The 17,455-nt window shown below is 32.0% G+C and overlaps 1 protein-coding gene across 1 annotated transcript; it reads left to right on the top strand.

Moving 5' to 3' along the window:
- The first annotated feature begins 7,357 nt into the window (after positions 1–7,357).
- Positions 7,358–9,883, top strand: LOC142615549 (large ribosomal subunit protein P2y-like). The gene is made up of 4 exons (XM_075788287.1): positions 7,358–7,447; positions 7,565–7,680; positions 8,756–8,988; positions 9,686–9,883. The coding sequence occupies exons 2-4, from the start codon at positions 7,593–7,595 to the stop codon at positions 9,710–9,712; spliced, it is 348 nt and encodes a 115-aa protein (XP_075644402.1). The 5' UTR covers positions 7,358–7,447; positions 7,565–7,592; the 3' UTR covers positions 9,713–9,883.
- The last annotated feature ends 7,572 nt before the right edge of the window (positions 9,884–17,455 follow it).

Genomic DNA, 17,455 nt, shown 5'->3' with positions numbered 1-17,455 from the left:
GATTCTTTTTATTTTTACTTTTTGAGAAAAATAGCCACAATCATATATGGAAAGTATAGCATCTCATCACCAATATTAGTATTAGTCTTTTATCTTACCTTCCAACTTTTATTCATATGGTGTAACTAATACAACAACTTTTTTTATTTGGAAACTTGGAAATAGTAATATGGCACTGTTTTTGCTTTTTAAACTTGGTAATACTAATACGGCACCATTTTTTTGATTTGAAAACTTTTTCGATTTGGAAACTTGGTAAAACAAGATTGTTTTTGCTTCGGCAACTATAGAGAGTATAAAAGTAATTCGGTCATCTAAAACCATAAAATCCCTAAAACCATTCCTTAATCTCAAGCTGCGGTCCACAGTCCACAGTTTTGTTCTCCTTTGTGTTTTTTCCGTTCATTGTCCATTGTGTTTTTCACCGTTTGCTATTGAGACGTAATAGGTAACTGTTTTTGTTCATTTTTGCATTTTTTACTATTCATTCCACTGTTTATTTCTATAACTAAATTAAGTTCTAACCCATGTTCAATACTTGGCGACGATAAAAGTTCATTTATGTTAATTTAGCTCATTATAATTATATTATCCAGTTCATTTATGTTAATTATAATTATATATGATCCAGTTTATTTATGTTAATTATGATCCAGTTTTCATTTATGTTAATTTAGCCGATTATAATTACATAATCCATATTTCATCTGGTTAGCTAATTGGGCTTAGAATCTAATCTTTTCAGCCCCATTGATGTAAGCTAATCGCAAGGCCCATTTTGTTGAATTCTATTATTTTAGAATGGCCCCTAAAGTTGCTAGAGTGCCTGCTAGGAAGAATAAGAAGGGCCTTAGGAGTGCTGCGACATCCGGTGGATACATATGCTGTCACTGTCACTGCCACCGGGAGTTTAATGCCGATGGATACTCTGAATTCAATGCTCATTAGAGAGCCTGCCAAAATTTGGTAAGTATAAGTTTGGTTTTGACAAATATTTAAATGTGTATTAAATATTGCTATATTGCATTTCAATTGTATTGTGAAGCTAAGGTAAAAAATAATAATGATCCAATTTTTTTTACCTTAGCTTAACAATATCATTGAAATGCAATACAACAATATTTAATACACATTTAAATATTTGTCAAAGCCAAACTTACACTTACTAGATTTTGGCAAGCTCTCTAATGAGCATTGAATTCAGAGTATCCATCGGCATTGAACTCCTGGTGATAGTGACAGTGACTGTATATGTATCCGCCGGATGTCGCAGCACTCCTAAGGCCCTTCTTATTCTTCCTAGCAGGCACTCTAGCAACCTTGGGGGTCATTCTAAAATAATAGAATTCAACAAAATGGGCCTTGAGGTTAGCTTACATCAATGGGGTTGAAAAGATTAGATATCTAAGCCCAATTAGCTGACCAAGTGAAATATGGATTATGTAATTATAATAAGCTAAATTAACATAAATGAAATTAAATCATATATAATTATAATTAACATAAATGAACTGGATTGTATAATTAACATAAATGAACTGGATAATATAATTATAATGAGCTAAATGAACTTTTATCACCGCCAAGCATTGAATATGGGTCAGAACTTAATTTACGCTCCGTTTGTTTCGATATAAAATATGTTCCGGAAAATATTTTCACATTTTACCATGTTTGTTTTGAAGTAAAATATTTACTCAAAAGTTTCCTTTCTCATGGGTTATAGTTGTTTTTCAAGATGATTGTGGCAGATCTTGATTAGATTTTCCTTGGGTTTGTGCCTTTGGGGTGATCCTCTAATAGCTCCAAATAGATTGCTCGATTTGGTTGGTTGGATATGCACTGATCCGATAGATTGTGAGTTAGAAAAATGTCCACATTTTACGTTAAAATAAAAATTTGTAAATCATTTTCCTTGTACGCAATCAAGCACGGTAAAAATAAATTATTTTACATGTAAAATATTTTACATTTGAAAATATTTTACTTCAAAACAAACAAAGCGTTAGTTACGAAAATAAACAATGGAATGAATAGTAAATAGTGCAAAAATGAACGGAAACAGTTACCAATTACCTCTTAACAACAAATGGTGGAAAATATGGAGAACAATGAACGGAACAAACACAAAGGAGAACAGAACTGTGGATTGTGGATTGCAGCTCGAGAATGAGGAATGGTTTTAGGGTTTTGGGTGACCAAATTACTTTTATACCCTTTATAGTTTCCAAAGCAAAAACAATCCCGTTTTACCAAGTTTCCTAATCGAAAAAGTTTTCAAATAAAAAAAAAGGGTGTCGTATTAGTATTACCAAGTTTAAAAAGCAAAAATGGTGTTGTATTACTATTTCCAAGTTTCCAAATAAAAAACATTGTTGTATTAGTTACACCATATGAAGAAAAGTTGGAAGGTAAGATAAAAGACTAATGATAATATTGGTGATGAGATGCTATACTTTCCATATATGATTGTAGCTATTCTTCTCAAAAAAGTAAAAAATAAAAAGAATCTTGGTTTATTATTGAAATATCATCCCAAAGAAAGAAAAAAAAAAGAGCAACAAAAGTAGGGAAAAAAAATGCAATGTAGGATTAATGGTTTCATTTTTCTGCATAAAATACCCTAAATATCTATTAAAGCTTTTATTTTTTTCCTTTAAAAGGAGTTTTAGGCTGCGTTTGTTTTGGCTTCAAATCATTTCAGGAAATCATTTTACACCTCACCGTGTGTTTGGTTGCGCATGGAAAATAGAATTTTCTAGAAAAGCATTTCCGTTGACCGTAAAAATAATGGGTTTGACTCGAAAATGGTTTGAAGTGAAAATTTTCACTTCAAACCATTTCTAGACTTAGATGCGCAGAGAGAGAGAGAGAGAGAGAGAGAGAGAGAGAGAGAGAGAGAGAGAGAGAGAGAGAGAGAGAGAGAGAGAGAGAGAGAGAGATAGTTAAGGAGATTGCGCCCTAACCCCAGACGCGCCGACGAGATCGCACCCAGCATCGGCGCTGCCTTCTCGATCGTGCTGCCTCACGATTGCGCCGCCGTCACGATCCACGATCGCGATCTCACCTTTCTCTCTTCGCGATCACAATCTCGCCTCTCTCTCTTCGTGATCGCACCTCTCTCTCTTCGCAATCGTGATCGCGCCGCTTTGCAATCTCATGATCGCGCAATCTCATGATCGCGCAATCTCGATCTTGCCTCTCTCTCTTCCTTCTTCTCTCCTGGATTTTATGATTTTTTTTTTTTGGGTTTTGTTTCTTTTGTGTTTTCCTACTAAGAAATGATGTTATATATTTGTTTGGAAGCTGAGAAAATGTGAGCAACAAGTAAAAAATGTATTTTCTATAATATTTTCAAGATTACAACCAAATACCTGAAAATATTTTCCAAAGTATTTTTTAAAATACCACCAAACACCTAAAAATATTTTTCTTTCCCGAAAATATTTTCACCTGAAATTATTTTACACTCGGAAAATATTTTACACCCAACCAAACACAACCTTATTGTGTAAACATTGCCATTCTTATTGAGACACCTAAAGGCTCATTTGGACTTGATTTACTTATACCTATTGTTGTGGCCCAAAAATTCATGAAAATTTTAGCATAAAAATCTATTTTTTTTAAATAAGAAAATTCATGTATATTCAAGCATAAAATTCTCTCTCTCTCTCTCTCTCTCTCTCTCTCTCTCTCTCTCTCTATATATATATATATATATATATATATATATTTTTTTTTTTTTACATACTTGCTTTTCAAAATATACAATATTAGCCTTGTGTGTGCAATATAAGATAAACACAATGGGGTGACTTTTTGAGTAGTTAATATAACATATTGAGATAAACTTTATCCCAAAATGCCTAATCTCAATAGGTATGAACTCAACTATGTTGTATTATCCACTCATTCTTCTTATAATTATTCAATGTGAGACTTTACTCACACTTGTACACCCAACATTAGCAAGGAAATTTGTGCATCCATTAGCCTCTTTATAGAAATGACTAAGCTTGTTTTATCCACATTCCTATTAGACACATACACTCATCTATAATAAGTCTAAAAAAAGTATTAATGGTCTTCCTTGGTTTAATAATATCAACAGTGGTCAGAGAATCAAGTTTAATTTCTAGGCAAGTAGTATCCATCTTTGAGAGCCCTCAGCTCAAGCTTGAAGGTTGATTGTCACACCATTGCTCATGAAGACACTTTTAACCATATCTCCATCATCTCTTAAGTATCCCTTCCTCCCACTGTTATTCCTTCTAGAGAGAAGACAATTTTTTTTTCCCGGGGGATTGTTGAACCTAACCAAAATTTCTTAATTTCATTTTTTTTTAATTTATAATTTAATAATTACAAGAAGAAAGGGAATTTGAATAGTAAGCGTCTCTCATGCATGCGCACCCACACACACACACATACGTGTGTGTGTGTGTGTATCTTTATATATATATATATATATAAACCATTTCATTATTTACGTTCATAAGAAAAGGGGAAAAATGCCCATACATCCATTGAACTTTGGACTAGTGGCCAAGACATCTCTTGAACTATTATATTGATCAATTTACTCTCTAAACTATACATATTTGCCAAATCAGTACTTCAGTTAGTCCAATGTTAAAATACTAATATAATGGGCATGTGAGATGCACATATTCCTTAAAAAACAAATCCAATCACCCGATAGAAAGAAGAGAGAATAGAGACCTAGGCTTGATTGGCAGAGAGAGAGAGAGAGAGAGAGAGAGAGAGAGAGAGAACTAGAGCCACCACAGAGCTTCTCCTCACCGTCTCGCCACCCTTGTCCTAGTGTTGCTTTGGTAGTTCTTGTTGGGAATATTACATAAAGTAATAATGGAAGAACAAGGTTAACACAAAAGACAAATAGAAACTAAATAACTTGGAGGCATTATATCCTTGTCCATAGACCATATTTGCCCCCCACATTATTGTTGCTAAAGGGTTATCGCAAATTTGTTCTTAGGATACAATCAAGATGCTGGGTTCTATAGATAGCAATTTTGAAGAATGATCACATGATTTTTTGTGTTTCTCTCAAACTTACTATTTCTTGTGTTTCTCTCAAACTTACTATTTCTTGTGTTTCTCTCAAACTTACTATTTTAAGTGAATATAAGCCTCTATTTATACTCATAGGGTTATGTTTCATCAAAAGGTATGTATGGAGAGTTAAAATGTTTCATAAAACTGTTAACAAGGTTTGAAACTTCTTCAATCTTTTTGAACAGTCACCAGAAAATTCTGATTTTTGAATTTTTATTTAGAAAATTTCAGAACTTGAATTTTCATTTTATGAAACCATATTCTGCAAACTTAAACATCATTATTACAACCTATCTTTATATATACCTATATATACAATATTTCTGCTGCACCTTTCAATAGCCACCACCTGGTATGTCTTTTTTTTTTTTTCCCATTCATTCTGATGCAAGTATTCTAATTTAATTCCACAAAGAACTCTATGTTATGGGTATAATAGCCACCACTTGGAATTTCTTGTTTGGTTTATAAAAAAAATGATGTTTGTAGGGATGGTGTGCTTCTTTTGTTACTTAGTTTTATTTTTTTAATGAAGGTTCTCAAAAAAAAAAGAAAAAAAAAACTATAGATTTTGTTCAAAACTCCGAATAAGAGAAATCATTTTCAATAACTAAAAGAACTTGGGTTAAAACAACAGGGAAGAAAAAAGAAAGCGACACTAGTACATTTCAATCTAACTCTCTATAATCAATTATAAATCTTGAGAGAGAGAGAGAGAGAGAGAGGAATTCTCTAAATCACCATTCAAGGTCTTTGTTTAAAGTCAGTGTTGGCCTGTCTTGAATCCAATAGCAATTTATCGGTTCCTGTACATTATGAATGTTTTTGGTAGAACAATCATCAAATATGGAATGATACTTGCCAATACTGAGACAGTAGTATATGTTTTCTTGTCTTGGATAATTGGCAAGTAAATCTTGTTACCCAATCCTCTTGGCACAACAGGTTCTAAGAAAGACCCTTAAAGACTGATATATAGCAAGTAAATTATATGCTTTTTTCACAATTAAAATGCAAATTGGGTAAATTCTTTTAATTAGTGACATCTCATTCAAATCAAGTGCGGTTTTTGTCCATAACCAACCAAATTAAAGGAATTTCATGATCTTATAATTAGTACCAAAATTAATCCAATCACATGGTTAGATTTCAATTGAAGTTTAATGAAATTTAGTCAGCTGCATAAAATTTGATAAAATGAACACAAAATGAGGTTTGACCATTAAAACCATGAGATCCTTCATTTTTGGCTAAAACTTCTATCGAAATTTATAGCATGACAAAATATGATATCAACATAGGGTCTATTGTTTAAACTAAATAAATGAAGTTAGGAAATTGTTTTTCAACTCATTTAAAGTTACTACCAAACATGGAAAATGTGATAGTTTTATTCAGAATCTTTTGAAAAATGACTTATTTTCTAGACAGCATTATTGTTGTAACAAACAAAAGTGATAAATAAAATGTTTTTAAGTAAATGAGCAAATAAACTAGCTGTAAAGGTTCTTTCAAAAAAAAAAAAAAAAAAACCTAGCTCCAAAGGCCTTATTGGTTGGTGTTTCTATGTGTCAAGAGGGTAATGCGCGATTCTTAAGCTTGAGTTTTTTTTTTTTTTTGTGGAGAGAATTATGCTTGGGTTCTTGATCAGGAGTCTCACACACACTATTTTAATTTTAATTAAATTTTTTTTTTTGAGAATCACGCCATTTTAAACTTAGTGTTACCTAAAAGTAAAACTCGTTAATGTCAAAGATAACTAAAATTTATTAATGGGCTGCTGTCAAACTTATGGATCTCAAATAAAGTAGTATTAAAATGATAATAATAAACCTAGAATAAAAAACATGATTGATTGCACTGCATCTACGTTTCACTTTTTTTTTTTTTTTTTGTTTTGAGAAGAGCGTTTCATGTGCATTGTGAGTTCCATGTAAGAAGAGAAAACAAAATTATGTTTTTCTAGTGGGTTTCGTGCACTGTTCACAGGACCTGCTAGTACTTTATTATCACATATTTAAAAATTATTTTACTACAGTATTTTTAATTTTCAATAAAATAAGCGGTATTCAAACCCACCCAAGAGAGTGTGTCTAAAAACTATTCATTTATTGGTTTATTTGTTTAGCAGCCCAATGACATGATGTAATAGACGTTTTGTACCTTGTTGGGCTTTGAAGCCCAATACCCATTTGGTTCTATTCATTATTCCCACTGGGCTTAAAGCCCATACATCAAATTATTAATTAAAAAAGAAACCATTAACCCTAGCACTATAAAAGGGTCTGTAAAACCCTAACGACTCTGCAGCTCTAGTTTGGTGACGCGCATTTCCTCCCTGTCTCAGATTCACATCACCTCAAAGGTTCTCACTCTCACTCTCTCTCTCTCTCTCTCTCTCTCTCTCTCTCTCTCTCTCTCTGCATCTAAAGCTTAAAGTTGAAGCCTAATCCAAATGGGTATGTTATTGGTTTTTTTGCAGGAAGAAGAAGAAAGAAGAAGAAGAAAAAATGAAGGTTATAGCAGCATATTTGTTGGCTGTTTTGGGAGGGAACACCAGCCCTTCAGCTGAGAACTTGAAGGACATTCTTGGATCCGGTACTCTTCTTTCCTCCTTTTTAATGGGTTAATCTGATTTCACCCAGTTACATTTCTGAAATTTCAAGTTCTTTCACTTTTGTAATTTTTTTTTATTTATTTGTTAAATGTTTTGTCTTTCTTTCAAATGGGTTTTAGATGATTGTATCATTTGCTTCTCATTTAGTTGGATGAAAAAATGGTCAGACAAGTTTCATGTATTGCAACCAATGTATGGCCTTAATAAGATTTATTTTTCCTATAGAAATGTTTCCTCAGACATGGGATTTATGTTTGGTTTTGGCTAGATTTGAATTGGTTCCCTTCTATGTTGTCTGTAATTTAGCTTTTGGGGCGGTTGTTAATATGTTTTAATGTAGGAGATGGGTTGGATGATTTACAGTTCATTTGTGAGCATCATAATATAATGAGGAAAATGGTAAAAAGTGATTGTAACTTGTAAGTGGGTTGAGTCTATAAGGCTTTTCCTTAAGTTGATTGTATATCTTTTAGTTTTTTTTACTTAAGAGGGGTCTGTCTGAAATCTCTTTCAGCCTAATTTGGACACCATTTTACGTTTTGATTTCAATTGACTGGTGCTTGTGGTTTAATGTTTTGGGCAACAAGTGGAAGAATTTAAATAATTTGGGCAGCATAGTTCCTTTATATGTGGAAAAAATGAAGACTTGTGCATTTGTTGTATTTTGTACAGAAAGAACATTAAAGGCAAGACTCGCTGCTTCTACATTTGATTAGAAGATGGATATGTTATTTTTGTTTCAACAATTTCTGTTGTGTAATGCATTAAGATTGGCTTGTTGCAATTTATATCAGAATAAAATTCTCATAATTATCTGAATGTTTTGCTTTTTGTTTCCTTTGGTTCAAGTAGCAAATTCAATTCTAATTGTGAAAGTGGAATTGTTCATGCTTTTGTTTGCTTTTCCCTTTTTAAAATATGAAATAATCTGGATTCTTGGTTGATGTTATCATGCCATCATTTTAACTAATATATTTTTGGAAATAAAACCAAACTTTAGTTTTCTGGTAATAATGATTAGTATATTATTGATATAATTTTTTTCTTAATCTGCAGTTGGAGCTGAAGTTGATGATGATAAAATTGAGCTTCTTTTGTCTGAAGTCAAGGGCAAAGATATAACTGAGCTTATTGCATCTGGAAGAGAAAAATTGGCATCTGTGCCTTCTGGTGGTGGCGGTGCTGTTGCAGTTGCCGCAACAGGAGGTGGTGGTGGTGCAGCTGCTGCTCCTGCTGCAGCCGAGGCAAAGAAAGAGGAAAAGGTGGAAGAGAAAGAGGAATCAGATGATGTAAGCATTCTACAACAAAATTTAATAACCTTGATTAATTAGCATAACCTTCTAAATTTACTTGTTGGGTTTGGTTTCTTCTTCCCTTCCAACCAAATAAATTTTCCGAACCTCTCAATTCATATAATTATTTTGCAAGTATTTTCTTTTAGGGACTAGGGGATTACATATATTCCAATTATGATATTTATTTTTGTGTTTAGCATTTTTTGTTTAAGTGTATCCTTACATATACATGATATCAATTTTAGGAGTCATGTGTAGCTGTGGTGCCACATTTAGGTAATAACATTAGACAACATGCGAAATTCAAATTCAAGGGCTAAAATTGGTCAAATCAGAACATCAAAAGAATATGGTTGAAATTAGATTGTGTGGCCAAATGAGACAAAATTCAAAGTGGTAACTTTAGGTAGTGGGGCAACACCAGTCTGGCCCCTTTCTTTCTTGTTTTTGCACCATGGGATCCTAGTAGACTCTATGGGGACCAGTGGGAATGGGTGACAAATCCATGTCCTCTCTTTAGACTAGACTATTTTACATAGGGGCATGAACTTTGTTTCCTTAGAGATGTTACCTTTACCCTAATGGCTTTTTTTTTTTTTTTGGGTTCTTACCAAAGAAAAAAAGCAAGCAGGCGTATATAATTTAATCCCCTTTTAATCTGACTTCTTTTCTTTTGTTCTACTTTTTGCAGGATATGGGCTTCAGTCTCTTTGATTGAGGAATTCGGATATCAAGTTACTTTTGTTTCAAGATTTCTCCAATTCAGGACTTTGTAAAACTTAAGAGTTTGTCTCTACAGGCTGTCATTTTTGGTTGTTTCCCATTTAAGACACGGAGATTGATAACCATGCTAAAATCTTACAGATTAACTTAGTATTCTGTGTTAAAATTTTTTGTATGGATTTTTGTCTTTTCAATTTGCGATGTTCCTTGAGATGCTGGCATGGTCTACTAATTTCCCATTCTCGTTGGGTGTTGATACTTGAGACTTCTGATCTTGGATGGCTGAAGTTTTGAGTACTGATTATTTTGATAATTTAGCCCAGAGAAATATTTCTGAGACATGAGTTAATACTTAAATTAACTAATGCCAATGAAATCGACCATTCACTTATGTTACAATGAAATCATGCCAATTACTGTTGATACTTAAAAATAAGTTATAGTATACAATTTGAAGGGCTGCCAGTAGATGGGTTGTTGGGGGCAGCAATTGCATACTACAAGCTGGCAGTTGCAACAGGAATTTAGTGAACCATTGTTGTAAATAGTGCTATAAATGTATGCGGTGGCCACTGTTCTAGAAAGTGTTGCTGACAGTGGCCATAGGGAGGTGTTGGTGGTGACACACACTGACCATGAAGTGGTATAAGTGAAGGTGCAGAGCTTAGTGAAGTCAGATATGATATTGTTTCCAAATGAGGATGGTATCATGCAAAACTCTATGTTTGTTGTGGGATGCCATAGTCAGATTCCCAAAGAAACTGCACTTTTAGTCTCACGATTGACATATGTTTTGCTTAATAATGGACAGAGCTAAATAAAGTTCACCTTCGAGATAGTTTGGAGGAAAATTGTTCCAGAGAAATTGATGGTCACAATTTCATAATCCCATGCGATAATTTTGGTTGTGGTTTTAATTCCTAATCGTTATATTTTTTTAATACCTCAATAGAAATATTTCATGGAGATAGATTTGAATGTTCCACGATCTAAGGTTCTACAACAAAACTTACAAATTTGTATCCTTCTTCCTTACATTGTTTCAAAACTTCATTTAGCATTGTATCCTTGTCCAAGCGAGTTTGGACTGGTTTCTGCTTTGTTAGGATCACTGCTCTTTGATAGCCTTGTCCCTTTGCTTGGAAGATGCCTTTTTGTATTGCTAGCTTAAGAGTGTGGCCTAGATTTTGCTGTGGACTCGTCTGGTTTGGCAGCCTTCCATGATTTTTTTGACTCCTTTGTTCTTCAACTGGCATGCTATGCTGCCTCATTTCATTCCCCTTCTCCTCTGTCCTGCTGCAAGGAAAAAGACTTCCTAGTTTGTAGGAATCTGGGCTTTTTTATGGATACGCTGCAGAACTTATCCCTTCCTTTGTTGTGGAGTAGTGAGTAGTCCTCTTGATTCCATGCTCTGCTATTCATGTTAATTATATGTTCATTAGACATTAGACATTAGAGCTTCTGTAAGATGAGTGACTTTACCTTCAAAGAGCATCTGGTTCTTGCAGGTCCATATGGTCTATGATGTCACTACCATGATTGTTTCAAAGCATGGGTTGACTTCGCTTAATGACTCCACTTACTTCAGCCAAGTGGCTATCCAATGGAGAGAGCAGCTGGTTCCTGCTGGTCCATATGGTCCACGAGGTCACTACCATGATTGTTTCAAAGCATGGGTTAACAACTTCATTTGCTTCAGCCAAGTGGCTATCCAATGGAGTATGTTGCAAGGTTGCAAAGCTTCTGTTTTGACACTCAGGTCTGACCCCACCCATAGACCTTTTGCAAAAGGGCAGTTTAGACAGAGGAGATCAAACTCAAAGTGACTCTCTATTGTTCAAGCTCAAAGCACAGCTGTTTTAAGTTAGAAGCTGAACATTTTAACATCTATGATATGCAACAAAATGGTCTGCGAGAGATTATACCTTTTAAGGTTGTTCTTAACTGCTTCTGAATCACCAATGTGATTCACTCTCTCTACTCGTTATAGCAATTTCAAAAAGTACACCCAAAATTTCAAACAGCCTTATCAATGAACAGTTTTTTTTTTTTTTTTTTGAGAAACATCAATGAACAGTTGAACACACATAACTGGACTAGATTTAATTTTCTTTGATAAAGATAATATTGTATGTGTTATTGGTAAGTTGCATATATGTGTTTGAATATAATTGGGAAATGTAATATACTACACATATAAAATTGTACTAACTTTTGTCCATCAATATAATTCATGACAAAACCGAACTTATCCTGTTTATATTAACTTATCTCTGAATATATATGATTTTCTACATGTAAGAAAAAAAAATTTTGACTTTAAGAATTGCCATCTTCTCACCATGTTATTTTATTTTTTATTGAATGAGATATTTATTATTATTAAAGAACCCAACACAGGACAGGACCATACCAAGCATTTCTGCGATGTATCACAAACCCAAGAATTCAAGCCTTATTTATTTATGCGGTAGTTAAAAAAATAATCACAATACCCTCATAAATTCATTACTATGAAGTAGATAGCATAAACAAGAATTGAGAGAGAGCACACAAACTCGAAAAATAGTATATACCAGCATCTTGGTACTCCACAAAGCACAAGAAAAAAAATTATAACAGAAAAATAAAAAATAAAATCTGAATGGTGCGCAGGTGAATATTTATGTCTCCTATGGTTTTTCACCATAGTTGAAAAACCACATTTAAAGAATAAGTGATCCCTATTGTCCACTTAATTCCTACAAAAAAATTCAAAGAACATCACCTTTATACCCCATTAAAACATAGCACTTAAACCTAGGTATAGGGTGGATAAATATTCACTAGCGCACTATTTTAGTTTAGCTTTAACAAATAGCTTTCTTTGAACTTCATCTGCTCTTTCCAAACCCGCAATTTTGGTGAGTTATATAACACAAAGAATATATTTTTCATGTTCAAGTCAAAGCATAGTTCCTAATTTTCATTATTTGCCCTATCTTGATTTAGACTTAAATGCGTATTTAGATTAATTTTTTGTTGAAAAACTTATTTGCTAGATAATTATTCCTACAAACAACATCAAGCATCATCTCATAAATCCTTTACTAAAAAGCACAATAGGTTAAATTTGGTTTGTTATGATGTGTGCGATTCGATCAACGTTGAGACTCTTAGGTGATAATAGTTTAATAGACATTTTGTTATTTTTGTTGATGATGCTTCATATAAGGTGTGAATGTATTTCGTGAAAACAAAAAACCAAATATTTCAATACTCCATGATGGAAAGAGAAATAAAGTGTTTTCACAATGAAAATGAAGATGAATAATTGAATATGGATCTATGGACTTTGAAATTTATTGTTTAGAATGTATAAATAAATTTCCTTGGTCAAAACAAATAGCATCATAGGCATCATAAAGCTGAACCTTGGTTTCATCTCTTATAAAGTTTATGGATTACTTCAAAAATACCAAAAGATTCCTTAATTACATGTAAGATTTTATCAATAGCTCTCATATTGTGTGATTTTAAGAAAATACCCCCAAAATAACACCCTATTCAGGCAACGCTTGAGCTATACCATCTTTTATCAACAAATTACTTATCCAATGTATCATGAGTAAGATATGGGTCTAACAACTTTGACAACAATATTTGTCGACTATATTCGTTACAAGACAGCGATGGAGATTAGTTTAGGCAATGGTGATTAAGAATTGTGTCCAACAATATGTCCACAGCATTTAAGTATAGTAAATGCACGTCTATTCTCTATACAACACAATACTTAATTGTTAAAGGGAAATGCTAACGAGAAAATATAAAAATTGTATATGTTGTGATAACAGAAGTCGCAAATATCTATAAAAAAAAAAAAAAAACAGAAGTCCCAAATAAATGGAAAAAACCCAAAAAAATATGAATAAAAAAAAGGACGAAAAAAAAACTTTGTACTATGTTACACGTTCAAGGGTAAAAGTTCACACACTTTTTTTTTTTTTTTTTTAAATTTTAAAATTATCTAATGTATTAGAAGAAGTGATTGTTAATAATGGAATAATTAGGTTTTAAAAAAATATGAACATTAAACTCTAAGAATTAGTCCACTTTTATCGATGATGTAATACATATGGTTCACATTCTGCCATGTCAATATTTTTTTTAAAAAAAATTGAATCTTTTCATTAGAATTAGAAAACAATTAATTCTTAAAATATTAAAAAGAATAGAAAACATTTTGTAATTTAAATCGGTTGAGAATTTTTTATTTTGTATCACTATATGGTTGAGATTTGTCATATCTATCGTTTACCAAATTTGCAAATTTAAAATTCAGTAATTAAACGTAAAATATATATAATCTTTTATAAATAAAAAAAGTAAAGAATTTTTACAAAGGAGTTGCAATCAAAATAAATAGCGTAATTACTGGCTAATTTTGATGTGATCGTCACTTCACAAGTACATGTTCTTGTGAGGGTGGGGGCAATAGATGGGATTCAAGCCTCTACCATTGCTCTATGTATTCACTGCCAACCTAACTGAGTTTGAAAGTTTCTTACCGACCAACAACATTAACGCACAAACACAGATAACTCCATTTTTTATTTTATGAAATTGATACACACGTGGATGTTAAGAATTGAGAAAAATTAGAAATTGTGTAATATGTAGGTAAAAAAAAAAAATAGTTGTCTAATTTTATGTTTATGCTCCCAAAAATAAATTTCTAACTCTGCCACTGTGCTATGAGGACGTTTGGATGCAGCGTCCACGTTTTGCGTCCAAGTTTTGTTTTGTTTTTTTTTTTTTTTTTTGCTGCCGCAGGAGACAGGCGCGCACTGTGCACGTACTGTGCGCGTACTGTGCGCGCACTGTGCATGTACTTTTTTAGCAATTTTTTATTAAAAGTGGGTCTCGCAGCACTATTTACACATTTAAAAATTATTTTGCTACAGTGTTTTCAGTTTTCAGTTTTTAGCAATAAGTTCTATCCAAACAGACCCTATGTGTTTACTGTCAGCCTAGACAAAGTTGAAGTTCATTACCGACCAACAACAATGCACACGTGGATGTTAAGAATTGAGAAAGGTTAAAGTTTGTGTAATATGTGAGGTAGAAACAAATTGTGGTGTGGTGGAAGGACCTGAGTTTGTGGGGTTTTTGGATTCAGAAGTAAATGAGATGAGAGAAGTAAAGTGGTTATTAATGGTAATAATGGAATTTAGTGTTTGGACGAAGGTATTGAGAATTGTTGTGCTTTGTGGGCATGTTGATGTAGATCCTTTAATGTTAATTTTTGGCCATGAATAGGCGGTGGTAATGGGATTTAATCATGAGGTGTTATTGGTATATAGATCTCTTGAATGGGGGTGCTTTTTTTTTTAGGATCGGGATAGAAATTTTAATAGTGGCGTATGTGACGGAGTGGAGGTTGGGTGCTTCTTTACTCTAAGAAGATAATGATATTTCGGGATTTTAGATTATTTATGAGAAGATATATTAACTTTTAAGTAAAGTGCTAACAAATTATCAAAAAAAGTAAAGTGCTGACATGGAAACTTTTTATTGGATGATGTAAACCATAGGGCTTGTTTGTTAGTGTTGTTCAAATAATAGTTTTCATTCTTTAAACAACACAACACGTATTTCCACAACACTTTTTCACCCATACATATTTTCACAACATTTAAATAATGTTACTAGAATAACATTATCAAGTAGACCCTATATCTTTTAGATCTCATATTTATCAAATTCAGACTCTAATAGTTTTCTCCAATATCTCAAAACATGTTTCTATTATCTCAAAACATGTTTCTATTATCTCAAAGCCTCAACTTCATATTCATAATAAAATTTTCCCATTTACCAACTTAATTATGTAATGACAAAATAATAATGTAATGACAAAGAAACAAAAATAGCATGATTTGTCATGGTGATTTCATTACCATGCATTTTTCATGTATAGTTAATGACCGATGACCGATTGATAATAACTTAGATAATTATGTAATTTTTGGGAGCAGTGGTGGAGCCACTAGATGTGAAATTATTAGATCTATTAGGAGGATTGCTGTAATGGTCTTCCCAACCAATGAAATACTAACACTCATGCAAATGTGTTAGTTAGATTCCTAATCAACACATGAATAAAAAATAAAAAATCACTATGTGATGTCACATTTGCATAAACAGCAGCATTTTATTGGTTATAAAGACCAAATGACCACTTCAACAATTCTTCTGGTGGACTTAATAATTTCTCTCACTAGAGACCAGGAGTCCCCCCCCCAAGTTTTAAAAATTATCAATTTTATATTATAATATATATAATTATATTTAGATATAATCCATAAGAAAAATTCCGCTTGGCCCCATCAAAATATTTTAAATGTTTATATTCTTAGAAGTGTTAGTATATTTATAGATAATACCCCCCAAAAAATTAGGATATAATCCTTCAATATATATGTTAAGTGATGATAAACGCATGTTATAAATTTAGTATAAATGTATTTTGTCAGTATAAAATATAATAATATCTCTCTAACCTTTGTTCCATTCCTATTATGAAATTTAGTTTTTTATTTAGTTTTCAATTGTTTTGATCATGTGTTTTCATTTTTAATTGATTTAATCATAATCTCAGTCTAATAGTCTATTGACTATTGCTTCATATCATATTCATGGAACTTATAAATCATTGAGTATTAGAAATGTGATTTGTAAATACATGCTTGCTTATTTTTATAAGATTTTAATATATCTGAAAACATAAGATATAAAAAAATTTATAAAAATTATTTTAAATACAAATGACGCAATGACTTACAAAATTTTGTTATGCGTGTAGTTTTGTAATAATTATTCTTTTTAGATATATAATTATTATTTTTTATATATAATGTATAAAATTATATCTATAAGAATAAGGTTAACTGTGATGCCTCAAAGACAATTTTCTGGCTCCACCTCGGTTTGGGAGTGTAGTTGATAACATGCTATTTTGTCATCATAATGTGGAACTGATAGTCAATTTTTGTAATCAAGAATGACTATTTATATTTTGTAAAAGGTTTTGTGAATAAAAGTAAAGAAAACAAAGGTAATTGTATCATTGTATGATCCCATTTAAACTATATAAACTATAGAGTCATAAATATTGTCTCCATAAATTTTAAATTTGAGACATAAACCTATTAAAATATGTAGTTAATTTAATATTTTCCTATTGCTATCATATGACAAGAATATGAATTTTTAATTTAATTATAATAGGAATTGGACAGGCTATAACAATACAATTAACCTCATAGTTTAGAGAATTTAACTTAGAATTGATCTCATAGATTAGGGTGGAAAGTATATTTCCCCCAAACAGGAATATATGAGAAATCGATTAAGTTTACACGATGTTGGTGTAGTTTAAAGGAATCTATGAGAATAAATTATTTTATTTATTTATTTTTCATAAGGTAGTTTGTAATGGCTACAACATCTATTATTGGGTTCGTTGATTTTCACATATATATTTCTATACATATGTGTATATAAAAATATAAAAACATACAATTCAATAATTATAAAATTATACAAGATCAAGACTAATAGTTTATTTATCCAATGGACAATGCATGTAAAATTGGAGTTTTTCTCTACATGAACAGAAGATTGTGTTGTATAGAGAATGGACATGTGTATCATGTACCCTAAACAAGGAAATTTGTGTATTATATTTGATAAC

Source organism: Castanea sativa, chromosome 11 (assembly GCF_040712315.1).
Source record: "Castanea sativa cultivar Marrone di Chiusa Pesio chromosome 11, ASM4071231v1".
In the NCBI taxonomy this organism is placed as follows: Eukaryota; Viridiplantae; Streptophyta; class Magnoliopsida; order Fagales; family Fagaceae; genus Castanea; species Castanea sativa.
Note: the sequence above shows the minus strand (reverse complement) of the source record. Positions and strands in the feature narration are given on the sequence as shown.